This window comes from Symsagittifera roscoffensis, chromosome 4, assembly GCF_963678635.1.
Source record: "Symsagittifera roscoffensis chromosome 4, txSymRosc1.1, whole genome shotgun sequence".
In the NCBI taxonomy this organism is placed as follows: Eukaryota; Metazoa; Xenacoelomorpha; order Acoela; family Convolutidae; genus Symsagittifera; species Symsagittifera roscoffensis.
The window spans coordinates 41,791,679-41,819,057 of NC_087065.1; the positions used below are offsets into that span (position 1 = coordinate 41,791,679).

At 45.7% G+C, this 27,379-nt stretch overlaps 2 protein-coding genes across 2 annotated transcripts in view; both read right to left on the reverse strand.

The window, feature by feature from the left end:
- Positions 1–27,379, reverse strand: part of LOC134845246 (adenomatous polyposis coli homolog) — a 320,464-nt gene that overhangs the window by 97,447 nt on the left and 195,638 nt on the right. The gene's annotated exons all lie outside the window — the stretch shown is intronic.
- Positions 5,376–10,326, reverse strand: LOC134844885 (uncharacterized). The gene is made up of 5 exons (XM_063861706.1): positions 10,129–10,326; positions 9,232–9,765; positions 8,844–9,068; positions 7,081–7,501; positions 5,376–5,782 (listed from the first exon to the last, which is right to left on the reverse strand). Exons 1-5 carry the CDS (start codon positions 10,324–10,326, stop codon positions 5,376–5,378), a joined length of 1,785 nt encoding a protein of 594 aa, XP_063717776.1.

Genomic DNA, 27,379 nt, shown 5'->3' on the forward strand with positions numbered 1-27,379 from the left:
GTCAGTCGGTTATATTCCACTGGGACTAACTGTCCTACTAAACTCCCTTTTCCGTGGTTCATGGGAGACGGTTTAAACTCTTTCATGGTACTCTCTCCACATTGGCTGAGTATTTCCATTTCAAATGTTGCTCCAGTCAGAGTGCGGTCACTCCTCTTGGTTTTGTAACCAGTTGATTTTATCCCTGCCATGAGAATGGGTGGCACCATCGCTACATCAGTCAACATCCTGTCTGTGCCAGGCAATCGATCATCACCGTGTCCCAAATCCATAGCTTCTTCGACTCGTTTTCTTTTCGCTGAGTTGACAGCTTTTATCGAGATTTCAGAATCCGCTTCGTCTTTCCCGCTTTCCTCAATATCACCTTGCTGCCCAGTGTCATCTTCATTTCATTAATCTTATCAATCACCAATTTTGATCGTATCGTTCCTTTCCGGGTTCTTGACAGATATACCACTTCTCCTTTGTCTTCTTGCGGCGTCATCTTGATAGGAGAGTTTGCCTCACTTTCATCAGTGGCTGAGTCGAGCTCCCTTCACACTCGTCGAGTTTGTCAAGGACCTCCCGCATTAGTGGTCGGTTGAGACCTAGTTTCAAAATAGACTGGGTACCGTAGCTCTGAACTACTGCCCAGACCTCTTCTATGAACGCTACTCTATCCATTCTACATCCCGTCCTATTTTCATGGTCTCTGTGATGCACCTCCCATTCTTCTTCGGGCAACGTTCCCAAGAAAAGTACTCTGGCAGCGCCTTCAATTCTTCTTCTCCTTGGTGATTCCATGAGGAGTCTTTGTTCGTTGTCTTTAGAATTTCTCGGAGAGCCGCTCTCCGGCAAATTTCGGTTCGCTTCCATAAAGGCCGACGGGGGTTCCAGCGTGGAAGTACCCTCGTCTGCTGGCTCAGTCGTCTCCAACGCATCCGCGCCGCTTTCAAAATCACTGAGGAAATTGAAGTCTAGGCTAGATACTCCTCCTATCGATGCCTTATCGTCTTCTTTCTCGGCCTAATCGGGATCCTGTTGCATTGGTTCCTCCGATCGGCGGCTTCCTCCCTGCCCATCATCTCCTTCTGACTTCTCTCTCGAATTTGAGGGTCCTTGCTCTCCACCTCTGGCCCCTTCTGGGAATTTCGGTATGATTAGCCTGCCAGCTGACTGATCTTCCTCCTCTCCATAAACTATTTCGACCTCCTCATAGCCGAAGGGTGCTAGCAAGATACTCGTCTGAAGCGTTCCTCCCACCGTTAACTCCGGTTTCACACTCGTCAAAATCAAGGAGGCTTCTGGTAATTCGGCTCTGCCTCTCATCCTCATAGGCGCTAGATCCAGTTTCGCCCATTCCTCGTCAAATCTCCCAGGCTTCGGAGTCACTGCGTTGCTTATTCGCCTTCTCATTGCATGATCCGTGTAAGCAAACTGCGTATGCTTAACACTGCGGCATTTCTTCCCACAAAACACGGATCCATCGCTTTCGAGAATTTCGCCATCCTCCTTTCCTTGCTCTCATAGGATCTCAACCCAGGAGTTTGCGCTGCGCAGACTGCTCCGAGCAACATCCTTCTTATCAGAGGGAATTCAGGGGTTTCCTCAGGCAGCTTCTTGTAATCACCTTTAGTCTCTTCTCTCAGCTTGTGGTATGCCGCAGTGAGTCGAGGAATTCTTGTGATCTCGCCATTTGTCTTGTCATAGGGCCTTAGATTCCAGAGCTTTGGGAATACTTCAATGTGCCCACTTTCTACTTCTCCCATGCGATCGCGGAAGTGATCGTCGAAATTGACGACCGTCATCTCTGGCTCCGATATCTTTGCAAACAACAGATCTTCGCTCATGAGCTCTCGCAATACGTGCTGCTCACACCAATTCAGTGCACTTCCGTCCACTGCCGATATGAGGTTTAGGAGTAGCACCGACCTCCTGTATGCTTCCACCTTAACATCAGGGAACGCAAACGTGACTGCTGGTCCATATATGACCGTCACGAACTCCGTGGCTCCTCTGATCAACGCTGAGGGATCGGTCCTCATAGCTAAGCTCAGATCAGTTAGCAGGGGCATGCCCCCAACATGTCGTCGCACGTCCTCCTCCCTCTGGATTGTTTCATCCTCTCCTGTTCCAAAGCGATTCTGCTGCAAGAGGTACTGGATAAGAGTATGTCTCAAATCTCTTATCTTGTTCCAAGAATCCGTAGCTCGCTTCACGTCGAATTTCTTCACATGCTCTGTCATCTGCTCTGGGTAGCGCGTAAAATTCATCAGTCCTCCCAAGTTTCCACGCGTTATCGCGATCTACGTTAGATGTCCATCTAATCGCAAGTTTTGAACTCCTTCGGTGAGCAGTACCACCGGTCCTTTCTCAAAATTTCTTCTCCAAACGTCACGAACAAGGCTAGTAGCTCAACGATCGATACTTCCACTACTGCTTGGAGGAATTGTTTTAATCAAATATCGGGAAAGTGTTGGGTAAATTTTCGCCAGGAACGACGCGGTCCATCCGGCTCCTAGCCCTTCCAGCATGCTATCATCCGGTCAAAGCCTTCTCATCCCTCTTTTTCTGGGTCCAGAAAGTTTCCAGGGTAACTTGCCACACTCTGTTTACGAATTCGGCTGACTTCTCTTCAGCATTTTTGGCCAGGTTCACCTCCTTCACTAAGTAGGCATGGATCTTCCTGATCATTACTGCGCCTTGCTCGAAATCATCCGCGCCCAATGCCGCTACTCGAGGGGTTAGGTGCAGTCACTGGTTAGCCTATGATTTCGTTCTCAAAACCATTGCTTCCAAGTGAGCTCTGGTCTCTTTGAAATTCTTTCTTCACTCTCCTTCCTCTTTTATTTCGTTTCCTCGGAACCATAAATAGTTTGACATCGCTACGATTACTCGATGGTCATCGTCAATTCCCGGCTTCAATTTGAGTTGTCTACTGAAGTTGGACAGTTCCAACCCCAGCACTTCGTCCAATACTAGCAAGTAATTCAGCCCTGAGTCGCCTCAGATTCTCCATCTCTATCTCGCGACTTGGGGCAGATATGATCACATCATATTTCCCTTCCGAGAGCAAAGCCACAATCGCATACACGAACTTCAGTCCATCCGGGAGACGTGCATACCCTGGAGACAACGCGAACACGACTGTCGGTGTTATCTTAGTGAAGGCACCCTCTTTCAGGGTATCTACTACTTCACCCATTGACTCGATGATATCTTTTATAGCTGACCATACAGCGCTTTCGGCCGTCGTAGTCTCTCAGAGTCTGCTCAGGAAACCCCTACTGTGTAGATGGTCATTGATGCTAGCGAACACAATTGTGATTGGGTTCATTTCTGTCTGCCGTTATACTCCGATTGCCATTGACCGAGATTGCATTAGGTCTAGGTCGACCGCTGCCAACATTATAACATCAGGCCAAAACAGAGACTTGGAGGTATATACAAAGTCTGAACTCGCGACTATCATAATTTTGGCCTTCCTCATTTCTGCCTTGTCATATGCAGTCAAGATGGTCTCATCTTTCTTTATCGCTTTCAACCCACCGTATATCTGATCATCACCTTCTTGATTCACTTGTTTCGGGTACGCTTTTTCTTTCATGTAGCCTGGGGGTGCTTTCACCTGCCTGAACATCTTTACATAATGTCCAATTGGTGCCCTCGTCGTCAGGAATCTTCCGGGTCTTTCTTCTCGATTTTCTTCATCATGATTCAATTTCGCGTCTTGTAACGGTCTTGCATTCACTGGACCCATTGTATCGTTCGAGGGCAGTCCCTCTAGATCGGCAAACCTCAATGCAGTTGAAGAGCTGAAGTTTATGCCAGCAGCTATTAATCAGTCCTAGCATGTTATCGAGTACAGTCCGTTGACAGACAATCTCGCTCCGTTCAACATCCTCATGGCATCTGCTGCAAAGCTCACCGTCTGAAGGTTCAGTTTCATCAGATCCTCCTTGTACATGTGCCAGGGAGAAGGTATGGGCCTCGACCACATCAAAGAACTCCTAACTGGGCGTCGCTCCTCTCGACTGGTGCTCGTCGTCTCTGATCTCGTATCCGATCTAGAGGTGCTGGTCGTTTCCGCTGCCGATTTGACAGGCCCTAATCTTCGTCTAGGATTGATGGTTCTTTTCTTGGGCGCTTCCCCCAATCAATCTTGTACGTCCGTTCTTTGCCCTGGCTCGCTAGAGCTTTGCAGCCTATAGGTCGTCACGGCTGGGACCATTCCGAAACGTGTTTCTAAGTTAGGAGGCACAAAGGTTGAAATTGCCGGTTTATTCGATGTTTCTTCCTTCTTCAGCACTCCCGTGTCAAAGAGTTCTACTTCCATTTCATCTAATTGCTCTTGGAAGACTCGGTTCAACCAGGCTTGTCCTTCGATGCTGTCAAAGTGGATCCCGTCAGAAGTCAGTCTGGCCTGATCCATAGCTCTCAGCTTGTGCTCAATATCAATATCCATAAGGATCATCCGTCCAGGATTCCGACTCGCAAGATTCCTTAGGATGTTGTTCCACCTGATTACTCCTTCATTGTGTCTTCTCCTTGTTGCTGTCAACGTCTTCGTGCTCATTGGTACAGTGCAGACGGTCAGTACCGCGCAGTTGAATCTCTACCAGAGAGTAGTAAATAGGCACACCATCATTGACTCCCATTGTGCCTCTTCCTCATCTGAGCTTCTCGATATGTTATTCGTCCCTACTATGATTATAACGTTAGGGATTCTCCCTGGGTTCATCAGCTTCATCATCCGAAATAACTGGGCTATCGTTGCACCTCCAAAAGCCATCAACTTAGTGATCCAGGAAGACATCAAATTTTGGAGCACTATGACCAAACTGTCCCCCAGTATCAGATGTGATGTGCCAAGTGGCGGTTGCTACATGTTTACTGCTGGGCTCCAAGTTGATCGATTGAAGCAGGCTCTCGGATCCGTATCCGGAACTCCTGTGAAGCTATACTACAACTGTTTGTTCTTTTGCACGTCAATCACTCGCTAAACTTTCTTCGCCGGCATCTCTCGTATCGTTCTGTCTGGGACCCTAGAGCTCCTTGTTGGTAACGCTGCATTACTAACTCCCTCTCTGTTCATCACGTCTTGGGAGAGTCGTACTCTGCCCGTGTCATCGATCGTTCCATAGGGAGCAGTCACCCCGGAACCTGGCGCATTCCTATTGGTAACCAATCGTCCAGCTGTTTCTATCAGCTTTCTCACCGTTTGCTCCACGACTGGGTCACCTAAGGTATCACTCGGGTCCGGGATTGTCACTCGACCAGTTGTAGCCGGGAGTCGCGTTTCTGTCGTCTGACTCATTTCTCGAGGCGTCAAGAGCTCCATCGGGGACTGCCCACGAGGAGTAATCCTTGTAGTTATCGCTTTCTCTTCGATGTCGTCAACGCCAGCGCCGCTCCGATTTTTCTTTGTACTCCCGCCTCAAGCACTCTCTTTCTTCACCCTGTTTCTTGTTGCAGTCCTCAAACAGTTTCTTCCACATGTCTCTATCTTCTTCCATACTGAGCATGGTCTTAGTCATTTCATCCAGCTCCTTCTTGGTCTTTTCCAGTTCGTCTTTTTTCCCATTTAGATCTTGCATGGTTTCGTTCAATTGAACCTCCTCTTCTACTCTCGCCCTCTTTGGTGGCACAGCTGCTCTCAGTTGTGAACTAGACGAGACAGCCTCGCTGTTCTTTTCCTGATGCATCCTCCTCAGTCCAGGCTTAGGCTTGGTGGGCAAAGGCATCTCACCTGGCTGGTATTTCCTCGAACTTCCCAATCTAGGCTCATTCGCCAAGTCACTCCCTGAGAGAGCCCCGTTTCTCCACCTCATCCCTCTCATGTTAGGGCGGTCTAGTACTCCTCTTTCTCCATATGCTGCCATCAATAAGACTTCCGTGGGGCGGTCCCCACGGTTATCATGCCCCAAGATGTTTATTAAGGCGGTCAGCAACATGACCACATCTGGTCCTCCAGAGCGAAGTCTCGATCCAGTAGCCTCCGATAGATCGCATCTACTATCGGTCGCTTATATGCCTCTGCCAGGTCCATCAATTCGTCCAAGTTGAAATTGTCCATTTTCTTGCAGGTTTGATTTTACTATCGATTCGATGATTTGAACTCAAGTAAGTAATTAAACGATCAATCAGGATCTAGAAAAGAGGTCACGAATATCGCATTCATCAGCTTTATACTAGTTTTAAATAATTTTTTTTTAAAACAGTCAGATACAAAGATTTTGATCCTAGAATTTATTAAAATCAATCAGCTTCTAAAATTTTGGAATTCGACCTAAGAATGGACAGTCCAAATTTTGGATCTATTCCTAAGATCGTCATTCAGTTGTTCATGGTTACTAACTCTTCTTACCCAGGGTTTTTATAAGATAACACATAACTTAACATAACACACATATCACACACAACACACATTTAGTATGACGCCCTCCTGGATGCTACCTAAACTCAGCCTATACTTAAGTAATATTTCTTATGTAAGTATACTTGTATATTAGTATCAGAGAAGATTACGTGTATCAGTGTGTACAGATCCCGTGGATGCAGTCGTCCTCTGTTCGGATCGTACACTGGAAGCAAAAGCTCCTTGATATCCCTTTGCACGAGGAAGTCTCTCAATCTCGTCAAGGCTAAGTTTTCCGGGTAAGTCCGTTTAAGACAAGGCTAAGTTTTCCGGGTCCACGTGCCGCTTCTCCGTCGCCCTCGTCACCAAGAAGCATAAGTATTTTCCCGGTATCTGTGACGCCGCCCTAGGCAAGGCTGCTACGCCCCCTGTTCCTGGTCTTTGCTTCCAAAGTAATTCTATGTTTTTATATTCTCTCTTAAAATCTGCTGCATGTTCTATTTGTGAGTATGAAATCGCTATCTGTCAATATTATGCTACTTGAGTATTCATTTGGTAAGTTAAATTATGACTCAACTACCCTCCCTATGTCCGGTTTCTTAGGGTCTTCGCCTGTTTCTGCGTCTAAATCTCCTGTCTCTCTTGCTGTTCTTAATTTTTTATGAATAAATTTTCAGTGTGGGTAATTCTTACCCCCACTACCCGGACCAAAATATCCATCGACGTCCCCGTCGATCGCATACCGGATATCAAGTCGAGGTTGGAAGCTGAAATGAGTAATTGCCCTTCCTGGGCAGCCCATGAAGGATCCTCTCTTTCGGTTTTTATGTATTTCATGCTTTCACGATCTACATCTTGAATCGTGACACTGGTCTCCTTTGGGTCCGACGTCATTTCGCTCAGCCACTCCAAGACACGCAGATTCGTCAAATCTTGTTCGTAGGATTGATGTTGCTCTTCGTCGAATTCTACCTCGGGATTCGACCGGTCCTCGATCCATTCCTCATCGTGGTCATCTACTATGTCGATGTCTTGCGACACGTTTATTCCTTCTAGACCCACCACTTCTTCCAGTACCTTCTTTAGATCTATCCTGTCCACTACAAAGTCGTCGCCGTAAGGGTTATATTTCTTCTTAGATCTTGTCCTGTCATTCTGTCGAGTCTGTATTGTGAACGGAAGATCTGTTCCAAATTATTGGGGACCTCCATTTGTTCGGGGTCTTACCAGTCCTCCTCCGCGTAGGGTAAGGTTTCTTCATCCGCTTCAATCACCTCGTTTGGATCCAGGACCAGTGGTGGACTTGTTCCTTCCTCTACGATTTAATTTCCATCGTTGTCTTTACTGGTGCCCTTCTCGCTGACCTCACAAGCAGGATCCATCATTAGATAATCCACCTCTTCCATGTCTGTAGGTATGCACCAGTCTTCTGTCGATGGGTTATGTGGCTTAATATTCTCGTAGTGGGCAGCTCGGCCAGTACTCAGTCTATAAAAGCGTCCCTCCTGGTGCACTTCCGTAATCATGAAGGGTCCCCTCCACTTTTTAGGAGCTTTTTCGTTCCTTTCGGTGGTATAACGTTCTGAAATACCCATACGTAGTCTCCTACCGAGTAAGCTTTTGCACCAGCTGCTTTCTTGTCGAATCTTTTCCTCTGCCTTGCCTGTGCCTGTTGAGTATTTCGTCTACATAAGTCGTTTAACTCCTGTTGACGTCTAATCACATCCCTTGCATAGACCTGTGGTGACGTTTTCTTACCCTCATACTCTGGGTAGAAGAAAGTCAGGGGCAAAGACTTCTCGTGTCTGGTTAGCATCATGTGTGGACTAACTCCGATGGTGGAATGTTGCGTGCTGTTATAAGCTCCCATCACCTGTGGAAGATATCTGTCCCAATCGGTCATGTACCTGGAACAATAAACCCTCATCATCGGTACTAAAGTTCGATTCTGCCTTTCCACTAAGCCATTCGTCTGGGGATGGTATGTCGTGGAGTGGGCCTGAGCCAACTGCAAACGCCGCATGAGCTCTTTTATAAGTTTTCCCACGAAAGCTGTTCCGTTATCCGATTGGAATGTTATCGGACAACCATGTTTCGCTATCCACGTGTTGATTAGGTGATCGCAAGTCTCTTCTGCTGAGGCAGTTATGCAGGGCACGGCCTCTACATACTTCGGGAAGTGATTTATCATGACTAAGACTTGATTATAACCACTGTCTGTCGTGCATATCTTTTGGTGATCAATCTGTACCACCTCGTTAAATTCAGATGACTCGATCGACTGCAAGGGAAATCGTAACTTCCTTGGATCCTTGACCTGTTAGCATGACAGACATGCTGTTAACCATTTCTCGCATGCCTTTTTCATCCCAGGCCACTCAAAGCGTTTCAGAATCCTCTGGTATACTTTGTCGATTCCCTGATGGCCCATCTGATCATGTGACCTGAATAAAAGTTCTGTTTGATGGAGTTGCGGCAAGACTATCGCATTATATTTGTACAGTACTTTGTCTTCTTCTCTTCTCTTGCAAGCCACAATCCCGTCCTTGTTCAGATATAACTTTCCCTCTTTCTGCATAGAGTACTGTCTCAGAATACGGTAACTGTCTTCCTCCAGGTCTCCTTTGTCCGTAGCACCATTGTCTATCCACCTTTTCAGGTTGCTTGTCATGCGGTCGTTTCTCGGCGCTCTTAGTAGGTCCGAGAGTCTGTATCTCGCTTTCAAGTACGTCTTCATGACCCTCATCTGACTATTCAGCTCATTGGGCTGATGTGTCTTCTTCCATCTTAACGCACCAAATCTTCGCCAACGACTGTGTTTCTTGTTTGAACGGCCGAAGATCAGTCCTGACTACCTCTTTCTGCGGCAGCAAGCTTATCGAACGTTTCGATACTGCTATTGTTTCCAAATCAGCTGCTGCGTTGTCAAAGACTCTTTCACCTGGTATGAGGTGGCGATCACTGTCGGGGTCTTGATATAACTCCCTGTCCAGATCTCTTGCTTGAGTCTCCACTAGTAGTGTGTGGATAGCTAGCTCTGACAGTTCCGATCCTGAGCTCGAGTTCCTGTCTGAGTAGGTGTCAATTCTTGAGTTCCGGGAACTATCATCTATTGAAGAGTCTGCGACGGAGCCTGTTCCCTCTCCTGGGTCAGTTCTGTGTGTCCTGCTCATCCACATGAACTCTCCGGACACAATTTTGTTCTGCTGGTCCTGTTCCTCATCAGGAACTTTCTCTTCTACATCAGACTCCCCGGACAAACTTTCTTGTCCCGGTTGTTGATGCTGAACTTGCCCTCCCGCTTCACCGTCCGTCTCCCCGGACAAATTTCCTTGCTCCAGGCTTCGAATAACTTCCTCGCTTTCCTTCTGCAGGTCATCAAAGGTAACGGTTTCCTTTTGTATGTCGTTCCCCTGTTCTTTCCGTTTCTATGAAGTGCTTTTCAAAACTTCTCGGGGTATTGAGGATACTAGTTGCTGATTTTTTGTCCTACAATCCCTCTCATTATCTTTGCGTTGTCGTATTGACGGCATGATCTTCAACTTCTCACGGACTGTCAGTGATGCCATAGCTGCTGCCCACTCGGGGTCATCTCTGGTCACTTCTCCCTCTAACAATCCACCCAGCATCCGCATCACTTGCGGTGTGACTTGCACCGTTTTGTCCAATAATGAGAGGCTGTTTATGTTCATGCGAGAGAGTTCCTGCTGGACCAGGTTTGAGCGCAGCAACAGATCCAAAGGCACCGGGTCCTATTTGGATAGAATCTTTATTTCGGCTGATTTTTCTACAGGTAACACAGGATGCCCTGGAGTTGGATGTCCAGACTTGTCCAACCATCTCATCAAGGGAAGCGCTTCATAAGTTTCTTTGTCCAGAAACGAGAATCCTTCCTTGATTTCTGTCTGATTGGCTTGCTTCTGTTTCAATCTTTCATAGTACTCGGTTTTCTTGCTAAGGCTGTCAGCATTCTGGTGTTTGTCACGCATCCTGTGCTCGATTATCATGTGGCCATCTAATCTTACTATCCATCTACCAATATAACTCTGATCCATCGAGTATGTCTTCAACCAGGCGTAACTTAAAGGGGGCGCTCCCCAAGTATGCGCGGTACTTTTCCACGAATGTGACTACAGCAAACATTTCTGCTTTTGGTGCACCATATTTCATCTCAGTGTCTTTCAACACCTTCCTGCCATATGCAATGGGATGGAGAACCGTTCTTCCATTCTATTCCTGCTCCTGATGCAGTATCCCTGAGATGGCTACTACTGATGCGTCTGTGTCAAGAACATATATGCACTTTTCTTTAGGCATGCCTAGCACTGGCGCCTCGCACAGTTCCCGCTTTTTGTTCTCGAAGGCAGCTTGAGCTTCTTCGTTCCATTCGAACTTCTTTCCTTTGCTGCGCATCAGCCTCTGCATTGGATACACCTTGTCTGCATATCCTTTTATGAACTCACGGTAATAATTGGCAAACCTTAGGAAGCTCATGAGTTGTGTGTCCGTTCTGGGAGCCTTCCATGTCAACGCAGCCTCTACTGCTTCCGGGTACGGCCTCACACCATGCTTGTCCACCATTCTTCCTAGATACTTGATTGAATCCCTAAGGATTTCACATTTCAATTTATTTGCATTTCAAGCCTGCTCTTTTCATGCATCCAAAGACCTCATCGAGCCGATCAAGATGATCTTCCAGGGTTGGTGTTGCTATGATCACGTCATCCACATAACACATCACAAGATTCCCGTACTTCTTCGTCACTCTGGTCAAAGCCCATGGCGATTTCGGGGGTTCTATCATGTCGTATTCGAGCAACATTTCTATTTCCGCTCGGCACGCTTCCGATTAATGTGGCGTCATTCGTCTTGCGCCTTCCCTATGGGGAACGGCGCCTTCCTCAAGTTCGATTTCGCGTTCGACGAAGTGGCAGCAACCGATATTCGCCTTATGTTTTGAAAACACATCCGCGTTCCGATTTAAAACCGCCCGCAATAATTCAAAATCTCCCTCGCCTATTTTTCTTTTTAAGTGTTCTATTTCTGGCAAAACCGGTTTGTCAGATTCTAGTTCATATAACGAGGGGCGTTCCCGAAAAATCGAGCAGCTCGACAAACCGTCGTCCGTTTCGGAATTCATTGAAAACAGTTTATAGTTAGATTTTAATTCATTGATCCTTTTTAAAACTTTATCTTTATTGGCATGATAAGGACATTCTTTCACATTATATCTCTTCAAGTTTTGTGTCTCTTCATAGTCGGTCCTCATCGGCAAAGCGTAACCAAGTTTCTTTCCAAGCTGGATTGAAACCGTGGTGTCTATTGTGTTCAATATAACACTGACACACAGTCCGTTTCGAGTTACCGAGAAGCTCCGGCCTTAAATCACTGAACTTTGACTGTTTGGATTCGGTACTAAACAAACCTGTTTACTATCACTTAACAATATCAAATTCTTCATTCTAAAAATTGCTACCACAGCCTGTCCCGTCTGTAGTTTTAACTTTCTATCTAAAAAGATTGGTACCTTGTTTTCATCTGTTATTATTCTATTAATCGGTTTCTTAACATACTTCCAGTCCGGGTTTCTAATCCTTATTAGACCGTTGTTCAAGTCAATCATCACTTCGAAATTCCTGACAAAATCTCTGCCCAAGATGAATTGGTTGGAAGCATCCAGTTTCTCTACTTCCAGGAAGCTCATCCAAAGATGCCGTCCTGCCATGTGGAGGATCATTATTGGTGTTCTTCCGGCTACGTAAATCGCTCCTCGATTGCCCGCGGCCAGTCGGAGATTCGTCGGAATTAGATCTTCCCTCGTGAAGCCCAATTTTTCCCATGTTTTTATCGGCATCACGCTCACTACCGCTCCTGTGTGCAGAAGCCCTGTAACTCGGATTTTCTCTCCGTTGGTGTCGAGCAGATGTGCACTCATCAATATGAACCGCGTCTTGCTCCATCATGGCGTCATGGCCTATCCTACGGACTCTAAGATCTTCTTCACCCAAATAGATCTACCCTATTTGGTCACTGTCTGTTGTCACATATGTCCTAGTGTAGATACTGATTCCATCCACGTTCAGCATCACTTGATACGGTCCATAGACTTCCACGTAACGTGAAGTTTCTTTATTCGAGGGCCACCCGTTGTTAATAGTGCTCGCACATCCCTTGACTCAGTGCGTGGCTCCATCTGCCTCAGATAATCTGCATATGTGTCCAAATGCATCAAAGTGAACTCTGATGGTTAACTCAGATTTCTGATTACCTGGTGTCCCGCTACCGAGATTATTGATTGTTTTTTGCTTCCTTGTGGCACCATACCGAACCTCTGCCCGGAGATCCTGCTCAAACTACTTGGTGCTTTTGTTTCTTCAACCTCTGATGCCCCGAAGGCATTCAGTTTCTCCTGTAGTTTCTCATTTTCCAATTCGAGCGCCTCTTGTCCATATCGTCCCTTGGTTTGTACCAGTTGTTCCCTTGTTTTGCTGGTCCGTTGTTAAAATTGCAATAATTGTTCTGGTAATATCCAGATCTCGATGGAGACTTCAGCAAAAGACATTCGTTTGACTTGAGTCTCAACTCCTCTGGTGTTGGCGCATTGGTTGAGACTGGTGTGTAATGTGTTGCTAACATTGTTCGAAGTTCATCATTCTTCACACCATCGATGAATTTTGAGGCTACTGCCAGGTTCATCCTTCTGTTTGACTCATCTGGTTGGCTACGCCTTCTCAGCATCTCCAAATCGTTTAGAAACTTGTCTATCGTCTCATCTTCTTGTTGCCTCCGTTTCTCGAAGCGCATCATTGCTTGGTGTCCCTGCACCCCTGAGCCAAAACGATTCAACAAGATTTCAAAGATTTTCTCTGCAGTGTCCCGTTGTTATTGCTTTTTGGCCATCACGCTGTTTCGGGCTGTGCCTTCCAAGTTACTGGTGAGCGCACTGCATTCTAGTCTTTCTATCAAGTCCTCTTATCGGACAACCATGTCTCGCTATCCACGTGTTGATTAGGTGATCGCGAGTCTCTTCTGCTGAGGCAGTTATGCAGGGCACGGCCTCTGCATACTTCGTGAAGTGATTTATCATGACTAAGACTTGTTCGCTACCTCATAGGGGTGCAGGGACATATTTCATGACTAACTGTCTTTCTCCAGGTCTCCTTTTTCCGGAGCACCATTGTCTATCCACCATTTCAGGTTGCTTGTCATGCGGTCATTTCTCTGCGTTCTTAGTAGGTCCGAGAGTCTGTATCTCGCTTTCAAGTACGTCTTCACGACCCTCATCTGACTATTCAGCTCATTGGGCTGATGCGTGTCTTCTTCCATCTTAACGCACCAAATCTTCGCCAACGGCTGTGTTTCTTGTTTGAACGGCCGAAGATCAGTCCTGACTACCTCTTTCTGCGGCAGCAAGCTTATCGAACGTTTCGATACTGCTATTGTTTCCAAATCAGCTGCTGCGTTGTCAAAGACTCTTTCACCTGGTATGAGGTAGCGATCACTCTCGGGGTCTTGATTTATCTCCCTGTCCAGATCTCTTGCTTGAGTCTCCAATAGTAGTGTGTGGATAGCTAGCTCTGACAGTTCCGATCCTGAGCTCGAGTTCCTGTCTGAGTAGGTGTCAATTCTTGAGTTCCGGGAATTATAATCCCTTGAAGAGTCTGCGACGGAGCCTGTTCCCTCTCCTGGGTCATTTCTGTGTGTCCTGCTCATCCACATGAACTCTCCGGACACGATTTTGTTCTGCTGGTCCTGTTCCTCATCAGGAACTTTCTCTTCTACATCAGACTCCCCGGACAAACTTTCTTGTCCCGGTTGTTGATGCTGAACTTGCCCTCCCGCTTCACCGTCCGTCTCCCCGGACAAATTTCCTTGCTCCAGGTTTCGAATAACTTCCTCACCTTCCTTCTGCAGGTCATCAAAGGTAACGGTTTCCTTTTTTATATCGTTCCCCTGTTCTTTCCGTTTGTATGAAGTGCTTTTTAAAACTTCTCGGGGTATTGAGGATACTAGTTGCTGAACTATTGTCCTACAATCCCTCTCATTATCTTTGTGTTGTCGTATTGACGGCATGATCTTCAACTTCTCACGGAATGTCAGTGATGCCATAGCTGCTGCCCACTCGGGGTCATCTCTGGTCACTTCTCCCTCTAACAATCCACCCAGCATCCGCATCACTTGCGGTGTGACTTGCACCGTTTTGTCCAATAATGAGAGGCTGTTTATGTTCATGCGAAAGTTCCTGCTGGACCAGGTTTGAGCGCAGCAACAGATCTAAAGGCACCGGGTCCTATTTGGATAGAATCTTGATTTCGGCTGATTTTTCTACAGATAACACAGGATGCCCTGGAGTTGGATGTCCAGACTTGTCCAACCATCTCATCAAGGGAAGCGCTTCATAAGTTTCTTTGTTCAGAAACGAGAATCCTTCCTTGATTTCTGTCTGATTGGCTTGCTTCTGTTCCAATCTTTCATAGTACTCGGTTTTCTTGCTGAGGCTGTCAGCATTCTGGTGTTTGTCACGCATCCTGTGCTCGATTATCATGTGGTAGCCATCTAATCTTATTATCCATCTACCAATATAACTCTGATCCATCGAGTATGCCTTCAACCAGGATAACAGTCTGTTGTCCACGCGTAACTTAAAAGGAGCACTCCACAAGTATGGCCGGAAATTTTCCACGAATTTGACTACAGTAAACATTTCTGCTTTTGGTGCACCATATTTCATCTCAGTGTCACTCAACACCTTGCTGCCATATGCAATGGGACGGAGAACCGTTCTTCCATTCCATTCCTGCTCCTGATGCAGTATCCCTGAGATGGCTACTACTGATGCGTCTGTGTCAAGAACATACATGCCCTTTTCTGTAGGCATGCCTAGCACTGGCGCCTCGCACAGTTCCCGCTTTATTTTCTCGAAGGCAGCTTGAGCTTCTTCGTTCCATTCGAACTTCTTTCCTTTGTTGCGCATCAGCCTCTGCTTTGGATATACCTTGTCTGCATATCCTTTTATGAACTCACGGTAATAATTGGCAAACCCTAGGAAGCACATGAGTTGTGTGTCCGTTCTGGGAGCCTTCCATGTCAACACAGCCTCTACTGCTTCCGGGTACGGCCTCACACCATGCCTGTCCACCATTCTTCCTAGATACTTGATTGAATCCCTAAGGATTTCACATTTCGATTTGTTTGCATTTCAAGCTTGCTCTTTTCATGCATCCAAAGACCTCATCGAGCCAATCAAGGTGGTCTTCCAGGGTTGGTGTTGCTATGACCACGTCATCCACATAACACATCACAAGATTCCCGTACTTCTTCGTCACTCTGGTCAAAGCCTCAGCCATCAGTCTTTGAAACGTGGCCGTTGCGTTGCACAACCCGGAGGGCATCCTCTTCCACTGGTACAACCCCAATTCATATGCGAATCCTGTCTTCTCTCTGTCCTTCTTCCGCAGAGGGACCTGCCAGAAGCCAGAACCCAAGTCCAGTGTGGTGAAGAATTTGGCATCACCAAGTTTAGGGAGACTCTCGTCTTTTCGCGGTATCGGGTACGCATCTTTTATTGTCACCGCGTTCAAGTAGCGAAAGTCGCAACAAAACCTAAGCTGCCCCCTTTCTTTTTTGCCATTACTACCCCACATGCCCATGGCGATTTCGAGGGTTCTATCATGTCGTATTCGAGCAACATTTCTATTTCCGCTCGGCACGCTGCCGATTTATGTGGCGTCATTCGTCTATGGGGAACGGCGCCATCCTCAAGTTCGATTTCGTGTTCGACGAAGTTACAGCAACCGATATCCGCCTTATGTTTTGAAAACACATCCGCGTTCCGATTTAAAACCGCCCGCAATAATTCAAAATCTCTCTCGCCTATTTTTCCTTTTAAGTGTTCTGTTTCTGGCCAAACCGGTTTGTCAGATTCTGGTTCATACGACGAGGGGCGTTCCGGAAATTTCGAGCAGCTCGACAAATGGTCGTTCGTTTCGGAATTCATTGAAAACAGTTTATAAAGAGATTTTAATTCATTGATCTTTTTCAAAATTTTATCTTTATTGGCTTGATAAGGACATTCTTTCACATTATATGTCTTGAAGTTTTGTGTCTCTTCATAGTCGGTCCTCATCGGCAAAGCGTAACCAAGTTTCTTTTCACGCTGGATTGAAACCGTGGTGTCCATTGTGTTCAATATAACACTGACACACAATCCGTTTCGAGTTACCGAGAAGCTCCGGCCTTAAATCACTGAACTTTGACTATTTGGATTCGGTACCAACAAACCTGTTTACTATCACTTAATAATTTCAAATTCTTCATTCTAAAATATGCTACCACAGCCTGTCCCGGCTGTAGTTTTACCTTTCTATCTAAAAAGATTGGTACCTTGTTTTCATCTGTTATTATGCTATTAATTGGTTTCTTAACACACTTCCAGTCCGGATTTCTAATCCTTATTAGACCGTTGTTCAAGTCAATCATCACTTCGAAATTCCTGACAAAATCTCTGCCCAAAATGAATTGGTCGGATTCATCCAGATTCTCTACTACCAGGAAGCTCATCCAAAGATCCCGTCCTGCCATATGGAGGATCGTTATTGGTGTTCTTCCGGCTACGTAATTCGCTCCTCGATTGCCCGCGGCCAGTCGGAGATTCGTCGGAATTAGATCTTCCCTCGTGAAGCCCAATCTTTCCCAAGTTTTTATCGGCATCACGCTCACTACCGCTCCTGTGTCCAGAAGCCCTGTGACTCGGATTTTCTCTCCGTTGGTGTCGAGCAGATGTGCACTCACCAATATGAACCGCGTCTTGCTCCATCATGGCGTCATGGCCTATCCTACGGACTCTAAGTTCTTCTTCACCCAATTAGATCTGCCCTATTTGGTCACTGTCTGTTGTCACATATGTCCTAGTGTAGATACTGATTCCATCCACGTTCAGCATCACTTGATACGGTCCATAGACTTCCACGTAACGTGAAGTTTCTTTATTCGAGGGCCACCTGTTGTTAGTAGTGCTCGCACATCTCTTGAATCAGTGCGTGGCTCCACCTGCCTCAGATAATCTGCATATGTGTCCAAATGCATCAAAGTGAACTCTGATGCTTCACTCAGATTTCTGATTACCTGGTGTCCCGATACTGAGATTATTGATTGTTTTTTGCTTCCTTGTGGCTCCATACCGAACCTCTGCCCGGAGATCACATTTAGTTTCATGCTCAAACTACTTGGTGCTTTTGTTTCTTCGACTTCTGATGCCTCGAAGGCATTCAGCTTCTCCTGTAGTTTTTCATTTTCCAATTCGAGCGCCTCTTGTCCATATCGTCCCTAGGTATGTACCAGTTGTTCCCTTGTTTTGCTGGTCCGTTGTTAAAATTGCAATAATTGTTCTGGTAAAATCCAGATCTCGATGGAAGCTTCAGCAAAAGACATTCGTTTGACTTGAGTCTCAACTCGTCTGGTGTTGGCGCATTGGTTGAGACTGGTGTGTAATGTGTTGCTAACATTGTTCGAAGTTCATCATTCTTCACACCATCGATGAATTTTGAGGCTACTGCCAGGTTCATCCTTTTGTTTGACTCATCTGGTTGGCTTCGCCTTCTCAGCATCTCCAAATCGTTTAGAAACTTGTCTATCGTCTCATCTTCTCGTTGCCTCCGTTTCTCGAAGCGCATCATTGCTTGGTGTCTCTGCACCCCTGAGCCAAAACGATTCAACAAGATTTCAAAGATATTCTCAGCAGTGTCCCCTTGGTATTGCTTTTTGGCCATCACGCTGCTTAGGGCTGTGCCTTCCAAGTTACTGGTGAGCGCACTGCATTCTTGTCTTTCTGTCAAGTCCTCTTCCTCAAAATGCAGATTCATCACCTCTATCCAGGAATCAATACAGCCATCAGGTTCGTCTTTTTAGCATCTTGGTTTCTTAAAGACTCTTCTGGACTTTTCACTACGTTCATTGGTTCTAGATAACCTCGTAAGGAATGTCTCCAAAGACCTGTTCAGAGGTTCAAAGGCTGTGACCATTGATGTAGCATCTCTTGAATGCCCCGCCTGAGTACCATTGCCCCCTGATAAGGGTTCTGTACTTGGCACTTCCCTTCTGTCCGAATCGCTAGGATTGCGTGGCTCTTCCCTGGGCTCGCATGACTCCTGTTCCTGGAATCAACTCTCCCAGTCGTTTGTTTGAGGTCTGTCTGTTGCCAGTTGACCTTCTGATGTTTGGGCCCAATGTTCTATTATCCCCTGTGGCATAGCCTGATGAAATGCCCCTACCTCTAGTGGATTCATATTTCCTTCTACTATTTTGTTGGTCATTGAAGTTCACCCTCGGCTCCCTGCTGGGTCCTCCCGAGTTCGGTTCCCCATCTTTTGGTTCACTCCTGCTGCTTAGTAGCCCGCCCAACCTATCCATGATAGCCTGAGTTCGCCTCTCCATCATCGCATCTATCTTTGTGTCAAGAGTCCCAAAAGTCTGCTCTTGTTGAATTCTCAACTTCTCCATGTCGTCCCTTAACCGTAATTCTCTTTGTTCCGCTTCTCTTGTCTTTCGCGACAAGTTCTTCGCCAAGTGTTCATCCGTTCTTTCCTTCAAGCGTTTTTCGCTTCTACCAACTTCTTGTCTATTGCGGTTTATTTCTTCCCGCAGACTTTCTATCTCAACGTGGACTGCCCTTTGTAGTTCACTCATTCTTGTGGACACCTGTTCATTCTGTTCCCCTATGCTGCCCGATATGTTGGTCTAGGCTTCTTCAATTGATACTCCGTTGTCCACTAGTGGCGTCACAAGTGGCGGTGTCACCCTGTCGCTCCCAGGTTGCATGGTGCTGGTCGAGATTCGGGCTTTGATTCTCTGCCTCGACGTCTTTTCATTATCCACCTCTGGATCCGCCGGTACGTTGCTTAGCCCTGTGTTTCTAATCTCCCCAGTTCGCATTTCCGAAATCGTCATACTCACAAAGTCTCCTGACTGGCCTGATGTGTTTGTGGTTTTGCTTATTGTCCTCACTACACCAAATTCGTCCATGGTTCCAGTCCCTCTGTCGGTGTATGCTTCATTCTCCTGAGTCGAACTATTGAGGCTGACTCGAGATCCAAATTCAACATGCTCGTCATCGTCTTCTTCTTCTTCCTGGGATTCTCCTTCATCGCCTGTACCCGCTCCCATGGTAAGTGGAAAGATGTTTCCAAAAGTGTTCTTCACTCTTTCTGAAAACGATGAGGACGTTGCCTGTTTCTCCGTCACGCCAACTATCATGGTGTTGTCTGTGGGTGATCTTCTAGTTGCCACAATTTCAGTAGAAATGTCGGACAGTTGCGACATCTCCTCTCGGTCCAGTGTCCCGGTGGAAGTGGCAAAATTTTAGCCTTGTTCTACCGGAGTAGTTTCACTCGCCAGCCTTTTGTTTCCTCTCCCTTCCGGTCGATGTATTTCCTGGTTCTCATCCATGGCCTGGTCCGGATTGACCTCAACTTCTAGCATTGCTTTTCGCTCTTCTGAGGATTTTTGACTCGTGGTCTCAACCATTCTGCCTGAAACTGTCTCCCCTTTGTCGGTCCGGGTTCGTGTGATCCTTTCCACAAAAGGACCGTTCATTGCTTTTTTCTGTTTCTCAAGTATGAATTTCCTAGAGCTATCACCTTGTTTAGGTATCCTTGATTTGTCTAAATTAATTTTCAATTTACCACTTCTTACTGCCTATACTCTCAATTCGATCGCTAGTGTCCTTTAAGTTTGACTTCTGATAATAATAACACAACACAATAATTTTCACACAATGAGCGATTATTAGTTGTAAAATGTGAAGCTAGCACAGTGTGATGGTATCAGTCTATTTAAAAGATAGTGTTCTCACTACCCAATCAAGCACAAATATTAATGATTTAAAACCAGAAATAACAAAAATGATATTATTTTCTATGAAAAACGTATGTGTTTTGTACTTTTAGTCGGTCGCAATACAATAGTCGAACCTGCATCTAAAGAAAGAGCCTTCCCTGCTTGGTTCTGCACCAAAGAGACTAAACTTGAAGGCAGTAATTTTCTCAAGTGCGCGTCTATTGCACCCACCGAGTCTTATGTTACCTATCTGCCTTCGGACTGCCCGAGCTGGTTCTTCCAAAATCCTCGGGGCAATCACCTTTCTCAAAACGTTTTGGATTTGAATCCACACCAATGAGTTACACATTTTTGTTCAATTTAGACTTAGTGTCGCGAATATCCGAGTCTAGACCTGTTTTGTTTTGGTTTGGTTTTTTATAAAAGGCAAGTTACCAGTGCAGTCACTGGTTCCCAGCCTATCTCTTGATAACTAATGCCTTTAACTGCTTTCTTTTCTGTTGTCTTATTAGGTCTTGACAAAACAATATCCCTCCGGATTGACAATAATAGGACCCCTCCGGAATTGCAAAATTGGACCCCTCCGGATTGGCAAAACTAGACCACTCCGGATTGGCAAAATTGGGACCTCTTCGGATTGGCAAAATTGGGACACCTCCGGATTGGGACCCCTCCGGATTGGCAAAAATAGACCCCTCCGGAATGGCAAAATTGGGACCCCATCGGATTGGCAAAATTAGACCCCTCCGGATTGGCAAAGTTGGGACCCCTCCGGATTGGGACCCCTCCGGGTTTGTAAAAATAGCTTCTCAGGGACTTTTTTTAATTTTGACCCGAAAGTCTTCCGGATACGTTCTCTGATGCTATTATGCTACCTTCCCGAATTGGTGAATTTGCTAAAAACAATATCAAAAAATTTTCACACATACTTTTTTGAAGAATTGATGTTTTTATGAGTAAGTTCACCTAATTTCTGATCTAATGGTACCAAGATCAACTGGATTTGTCTAGTAGTTCCAACGTTATTAACCAAAACGTCTTTTCTAAAATCAAAAAATTTTCTCTCTTATAGGTTCCGCCCAACTTTTTTTGCAATTCTGTTCTTTTCGACCTAAAAACAATTATTGACCCGAGCTAAGAAGGACCTATACTTTTCAAGTTCAATGCAAAAAACTCGATCTATAACGTTCCAGTTGAAAAAATTTGCCAAAAACAATGCTATTTGGACCCCTCCGGATTGATGAATCCACCAAATCAAACACGTTAAGTTCGATTTCTCTGTAACCCCGAAGGTTATCGACAAACTGGTTTTAAAAACTGTCGATTCACTAGTGGACGTTGTCCGAACAACACCTTTTTCTGTCCTAACTGAAAAATTTCAAAATTTTTTTTTATTTTATAGCGTTTCGTTTTTTCAAAAATCACTTAAATTCGGTTTTTGGTACCCAAATAGTTCCAACCACTTCTGAACTAAACTCAACCGGTTCTACTTATTATACTAAAACAGTTACGATGTAACTCACTAATTTAGTGCCTTTTTTCCGTTTCAATAAAATATATATATCTCAAAAATCACGATTTGTGGGAGGATCAAAATATCGCTATCTTGTGTTTTTCACTGAAAAACGATATAGAAGTATTAATATAGGCTGTATAGGTAATAAAACTAGTAATACTAAACCCCTCCGAGTTTGTTCAATGTCCGAATTAACGTGCTTAACTCGGAAATTCGCAGTTCGGTGAAGGGTCACTACAGTGCAGCACTGTCAAATCCCCCACAGATTACTATCTTACTTTTTGTAACAAAAGGGATACAAAACTTGTTAACGAAACCCAACAGTCGATTGTTGTTGTCGTTGACCCCCTTCTTTTCGCTCCATGAACTGCTTGCCGGATCAGTCTTCTTCACTAATCCCGAGACCCTTCCGGATTGAGCGCAAATTATCATTAACGTGCTTAAATACTCAAATAACCCTACTGTACAAGCACCACAAACGGGCCACAAAATTGATCATAACGATCTTGACTGATATAAATGCCTGTAACAACAATATATCTAACAACAACAAACGGGAGGGTCGGATCACATCTCGTCTGGGGGGATGATTTCTACTGATTTGATACTTTTTTTTACTGTTTTGGTTTTTTCGGTTATTTTTTTAATGTTGTTTTGTTTTTCTTGGGTACTATACTTTTTTTTGTTTGGTTTCTTATATATCTTCAAGTGTTTTTGGTCACAGACCTCTCGGGGAACGAGGGGACGACCGATCCCCCCACCCTTCCTGGAACGTGAATTTTTGGTGTTAACAAGCTTTTCACGGGAATCCGGAAGGCTTCCGCGTTCCGAACTACCCTTCTCTCCCGGAGGTTAGGGCCTATAAACGCGGTTAGGGCGTTATTATGAGCATCCGCATACTTGACACTGATGCGTCTGCATCAAGAACATACATGCTCTTTTCTGTAGGCATGCCTAGCACTGGCGCCTCGCACAGTTCCCGCTTTATGTTCTCGAAGGCAGCTTGAGCTTCTTCGTTCCATTCGAACTTCTTTCCTTTGCTGCGCATCAGCCTCTGCTTTGGATATACCTTGTCTGCATATCCTTTATGAACTCACGGTAATAATTGGCAAACCCTAGGAAGCACATGAGTTGTGTGTCCGTTCTGGGGCCTTCCATGTCAACACAGCCTCTACTGCTTCCGGGTACGGCCTCACACCATGCCTGTCCACCATTCTTCCTAGATACTTGATTGAATCCCTAAGGATTTCACATTTCGTTTAGTTTGCATTTCAAGCCTGCTCTTTTCATGCATCCAAAGACCTCATCGAGCCAATCAAGGTGGTCTTCCAGGGTTGGTGTTGCTATGACCACGTCATCCACATAACACATCACAAGATTCCCGTACTTCTTCGTCACTCTGGTCAAAGCCTCAGCCATCAGTCTTTGAAACGTGGCCGTTGCGTTGCACAACCCGGAGGGCATCCTCTTCCACTGGTACAACCCCAATTCATATGCGAATCCTGTCTTCTCTCTGTCCTTCTTCCGCAGAGGGACCTGCCAGAAGCCAGAACCCAAGTCCAGTGTGGTGAAGAATTTGGCATCACCAAGTTTAGGGAGACTCTCGTCTTTTCGCGGTATCGGGTACGCATCTTTTATTGTCACCGCGTTCAAGTAGCGAAAGTCGCAACAAAACCTAAGCTGCCCCCTTTCTTTTTCGCCATTACTACCCCACAAGCCCATGGCGATTTCGAGGGTTCTATCATGTCGTATTCGAGCAACATTTCTATTTCTGCTCGGCACGCTGCCGATTTATGTGGCGTCATTCGTCTATGGGGAATGGCGCCATCCTCAAGTTCGATTTCGTGTTCGACGAAGTTACAGCAACCGATATCCGCCTTATGTTTTGAAAACACATCCGCGTTCCGATTTAAAACCGCCCGCAATAATTCAAAATCTCTCTCGCCTATCTTTTCTTTTAAGTGTTCTGTTTCTGGCCAAACCGGTTTGTCAGATTCTGGTTCATATGACGAGGGGCGTTCCGGAAATTTTGAGCAGCTCGACAAATCGTCGTTCGTTTCGAAATTCATTGAAAACAGTTTATAAAGAGATTTTAATTCATTGATCTTTTTTAAAATTTTATCTTTATTGGCTTGATAAGGACATTCTTTCACATTATATGTCTTGAAGTTTTGTGTCTCTTCATAGTCGGTCCTCATCGGCAAAGCGTAACCAAGTTTCTTTTCACGCTGGATTGAAACCGTGGTGTCCATTGTGTTCAATATAACACTGACACACAATCCGTTTCGAGTTACCGAGAAGCTCCGGCCTTAAATCACTGAACTTTGACTATTTGGATTCGGTACCAAACAAACCTGTTTACTATCACTTAATAATTTCAAATTCTTCATTCTAAAAATTGCTACCACAACCTGTCCCGGCTGTAGTTTTACCTTTCTATCTAAAAAGATTGGTACCTTGTTTTCATCTGTTATTATGCTATTAATTGGTTTCTTAACACACTTCCAGTCCGGATTTCTAATCCTTATTAGACCGTTGTTCAAGTCAATCATCACTTCGAAATTCCTGACAAAATCTCTGCCCAAAATGAATTGGTCGGAGTCATCCAGATTCTCTACTACCAGGAAGCTCATCCAAAGATCCCGTCCTGCCATATGGAGGATCGTTATTGGTGTTCTTCCGGCTACGTAATTCGCTCCTCGATTGCCCGCGGCCAGTCGGAGATTCGTCGGAATTAGATCTTCCCTCGTGAAGCCCAATCTTTCCCAAGTTTTTATCGGCATCACGCTCACTACCGCTCCTGTGTCCAGAAGCCCTGTGACTCGGATTTTCTCTCCGTTGGTGTCGAGCAGATGTGCACTCACCAATATGAACCGCGTCTTGCTCCATCATGGCGTCATGGCCTACCCTACGGACTCTAAGTTCTTCTTCACCCAATTAGATCTGCCCTATTTGGTCACTGTCTGTTGTCACATATGTCCTAGTGTAGATACTGATTCCATCCACGTTCGGCATCACTTGATACGGTCCATAGACTTCCACGTAACGTGAAGTTTCTTTATTCGAGGGCCACCTGTTGTTAGTAGTGCTCGCACATCTCTTGAATCAGTGCGTGGCTCCACCTGCCTCAGATAATCTGCATATGTGTCCAAATGCATCAAAGTGAACTCTGATGCTTCACTCAGATTTCTGATTACCTGGTGTCCCGCTACCGAGATTATTGATTGTTTTTTGCTTCCTTGTGGCACCATACCGAACCTCTGCCCGGAGATCACATTTAGTTTCATGCTCAAACTACTTGGTGCTTTTGTTTCTTCGACTTCTGATGCCTCGAAGGCATTCAGCTTCTCCTGTAGTTTTTCATTTTCCAATTCGAGCGCCTCTTGTCCATATCGTCCCTAGGTATGTACCAGTTGTTCCCTTGTTTTGCTGGTCCGTTGTTAAAATTGCAATAATTGTTCTGGTAAAATCCAGATCTCGATGGAAGCTTCAGCAAAAGACATTCGTTTGACTTGAGTCTCAACTCGTCTGGTGTTGGCGCATTGGTTGAGACTGGTGTGTAATGTGTTGCTAACATTGTTCGAAGTTCATCATTCTTCACACCATCGATGAATTTTGAGGCTACTGCCAGGTTCATCCTTTTGTTTGACTCATCTGGTTGGCTTCGCCTTCTCAGCATCTCCAAATCGTTTAGAAACTTGTCTATCGTCTCATCTTCTCGTTGCCTCCGTTTCTCGAAGCGCATCATTGCTTGGTGTCTCTGCACCCCTGAGCCAAAACGATTCAACAAGATTTCAAAGATATTCTCAGCAGTGTCCCGTTGGTATTGCTTTTTGGCCATCACGCTGCTTAGGGCTGTGCCTTCCAAGTTACTGGTGAGCGCACTGCATTCTTGTCTTTCTGTCAAGTCCTCTTCCTCAAAATGCAGATTCATCACCTCTATCCAGGAATCAATACAGCCATCAGGTTCGTCTTTTTAGCATCTTGGTTTCTTAAAGACTCTTCTGGACTTTTCACTACGTTCATTGGTTCTAGATAACCTCGTAAGGAATGTCTCCAAAGACCTGTTCAGAGGTTCAAAGGCTGTGACCATTGATGTAGCATCTCTTGAATGCCCCGCCTGAGTACCATTGCCCCCTGATAAGGGTTCTGTACTTGGCACTTCCCTTCTGTCCGAATCGCTAGGATTGCGTGGCTCTTCCCTGGGCTCGCATGACTCCTGTTCCTGGAATCAACTCTCCCAGTCGTTTGTTTGAGGTCTGTCTGTTGCCAGTTGACCTTCTGATGTTTGGGCCCAATGTTCTATTATCCCCTGTGGCATAGCCTGATGAAATGCCCCTACCTCTAGTGGATTCATATTTCCTTCTACTATTTTGTTGGTCATTGAAGTTCACCCTCGGCTCCCTGCTGGGTCCTCCCGAGTTCGGTTCCCCATCTTTTGGTTCACTCCTGCTGCCTAGTAGCCCGCCCAACCTATCCATGATAGCCTGAGTTCGCCTCTCCATCATCGCATCTATCTTTGTGTCAAGAGTCCCAAAAGTCTGCTCTTGTTGAATTCTCAACTTCTCCATGTCGTCCCTTAACCGTAATTCTCTTTGTTCCGCTTCTCTTGTCTTTCGCGACAAGTTCTTCGCCAAGTGTTCATCCGTTCTTTCCTTCAAGCGTTTTTCGCTTCTACCAACTTCTTGTCTATTGCGGTTTATTTCTTCCCGCAGACTTTCTATCTCAACGTGGACTGCCCTTTGTAGTTCACTCATTCTTGTGGACACCTGTTCATTCTGTTCCCCTATGCTGCCCGATATGTTGGTCTAGGCTTCTTCAATTGATACTCCGTTGTCCACTAGTGGCGTCACAAGTGGCGGTGTCACCCTGTCGCTCCCAGGTTGCATGGTGCTGGTCGAGATTCGGGCTTTGATTCTCTGCCTCGACGTCTTTTCATTATCCACCTCTGGATCCGCCGGTGCGTTGCTTAGCCCTGTGTTTCTAATCTCCCCAGTTCGCATTTCCGAAATCGTCATACTCACAAAGTCTCCTGACTGGCCTGATGTGTTTGTGTTTTTGCTTATTGTCCTCACTACACCAAATTCGTCCATGGTTCCAGTCCCTCTGTCGGTGTATGCTTCATTCTCCTGAGTCGAACTATTGAGGCTGACTCGAGATCCAAATTCAACATGCTCGTCATCGTCTTCTTCTTCTTCCTGGGATTCTCCTTCATCGCCTGTACCCGCTCCCATGGTAAGTGGAAAGATGTTTCCAAAAGTGTTCTTCACTCTTTCTGAAAACGATGAGGACGTTGCCTGTTTCTCCGTCACGCCAACTATCATGGTGTTGTCTGTGGGTGATCTTCTAGTTGCCACAATTTCAGTAGAAATGTCGGACAGTTGCGACATCTCCTCTCGGTCCAGTGTCCCGGTGGAAGTGGCAAAATTTTAGCCTTGTTCTACCGGAGTAGTTTCACTCGCCAGCCTTTTGTTTCCTCTCCCTTCCGGTCGATGTATTTCCTGGTTCTCATCCATGGCCTGGTCCGGATTGACCTCAACTTCTAGCATTGCTTTTCGCTCTTCTGAGGATTTTTGACTCGTGGTCTCAACCATTCTGCCTGAAACTGTCTCCCCTTTGTCGGTCCGGGTTCGTGTGATCCTTTCCACAAAAGGACCGTTCATTGCTTTTTTCTGTTTCTCAGGTATGAATTT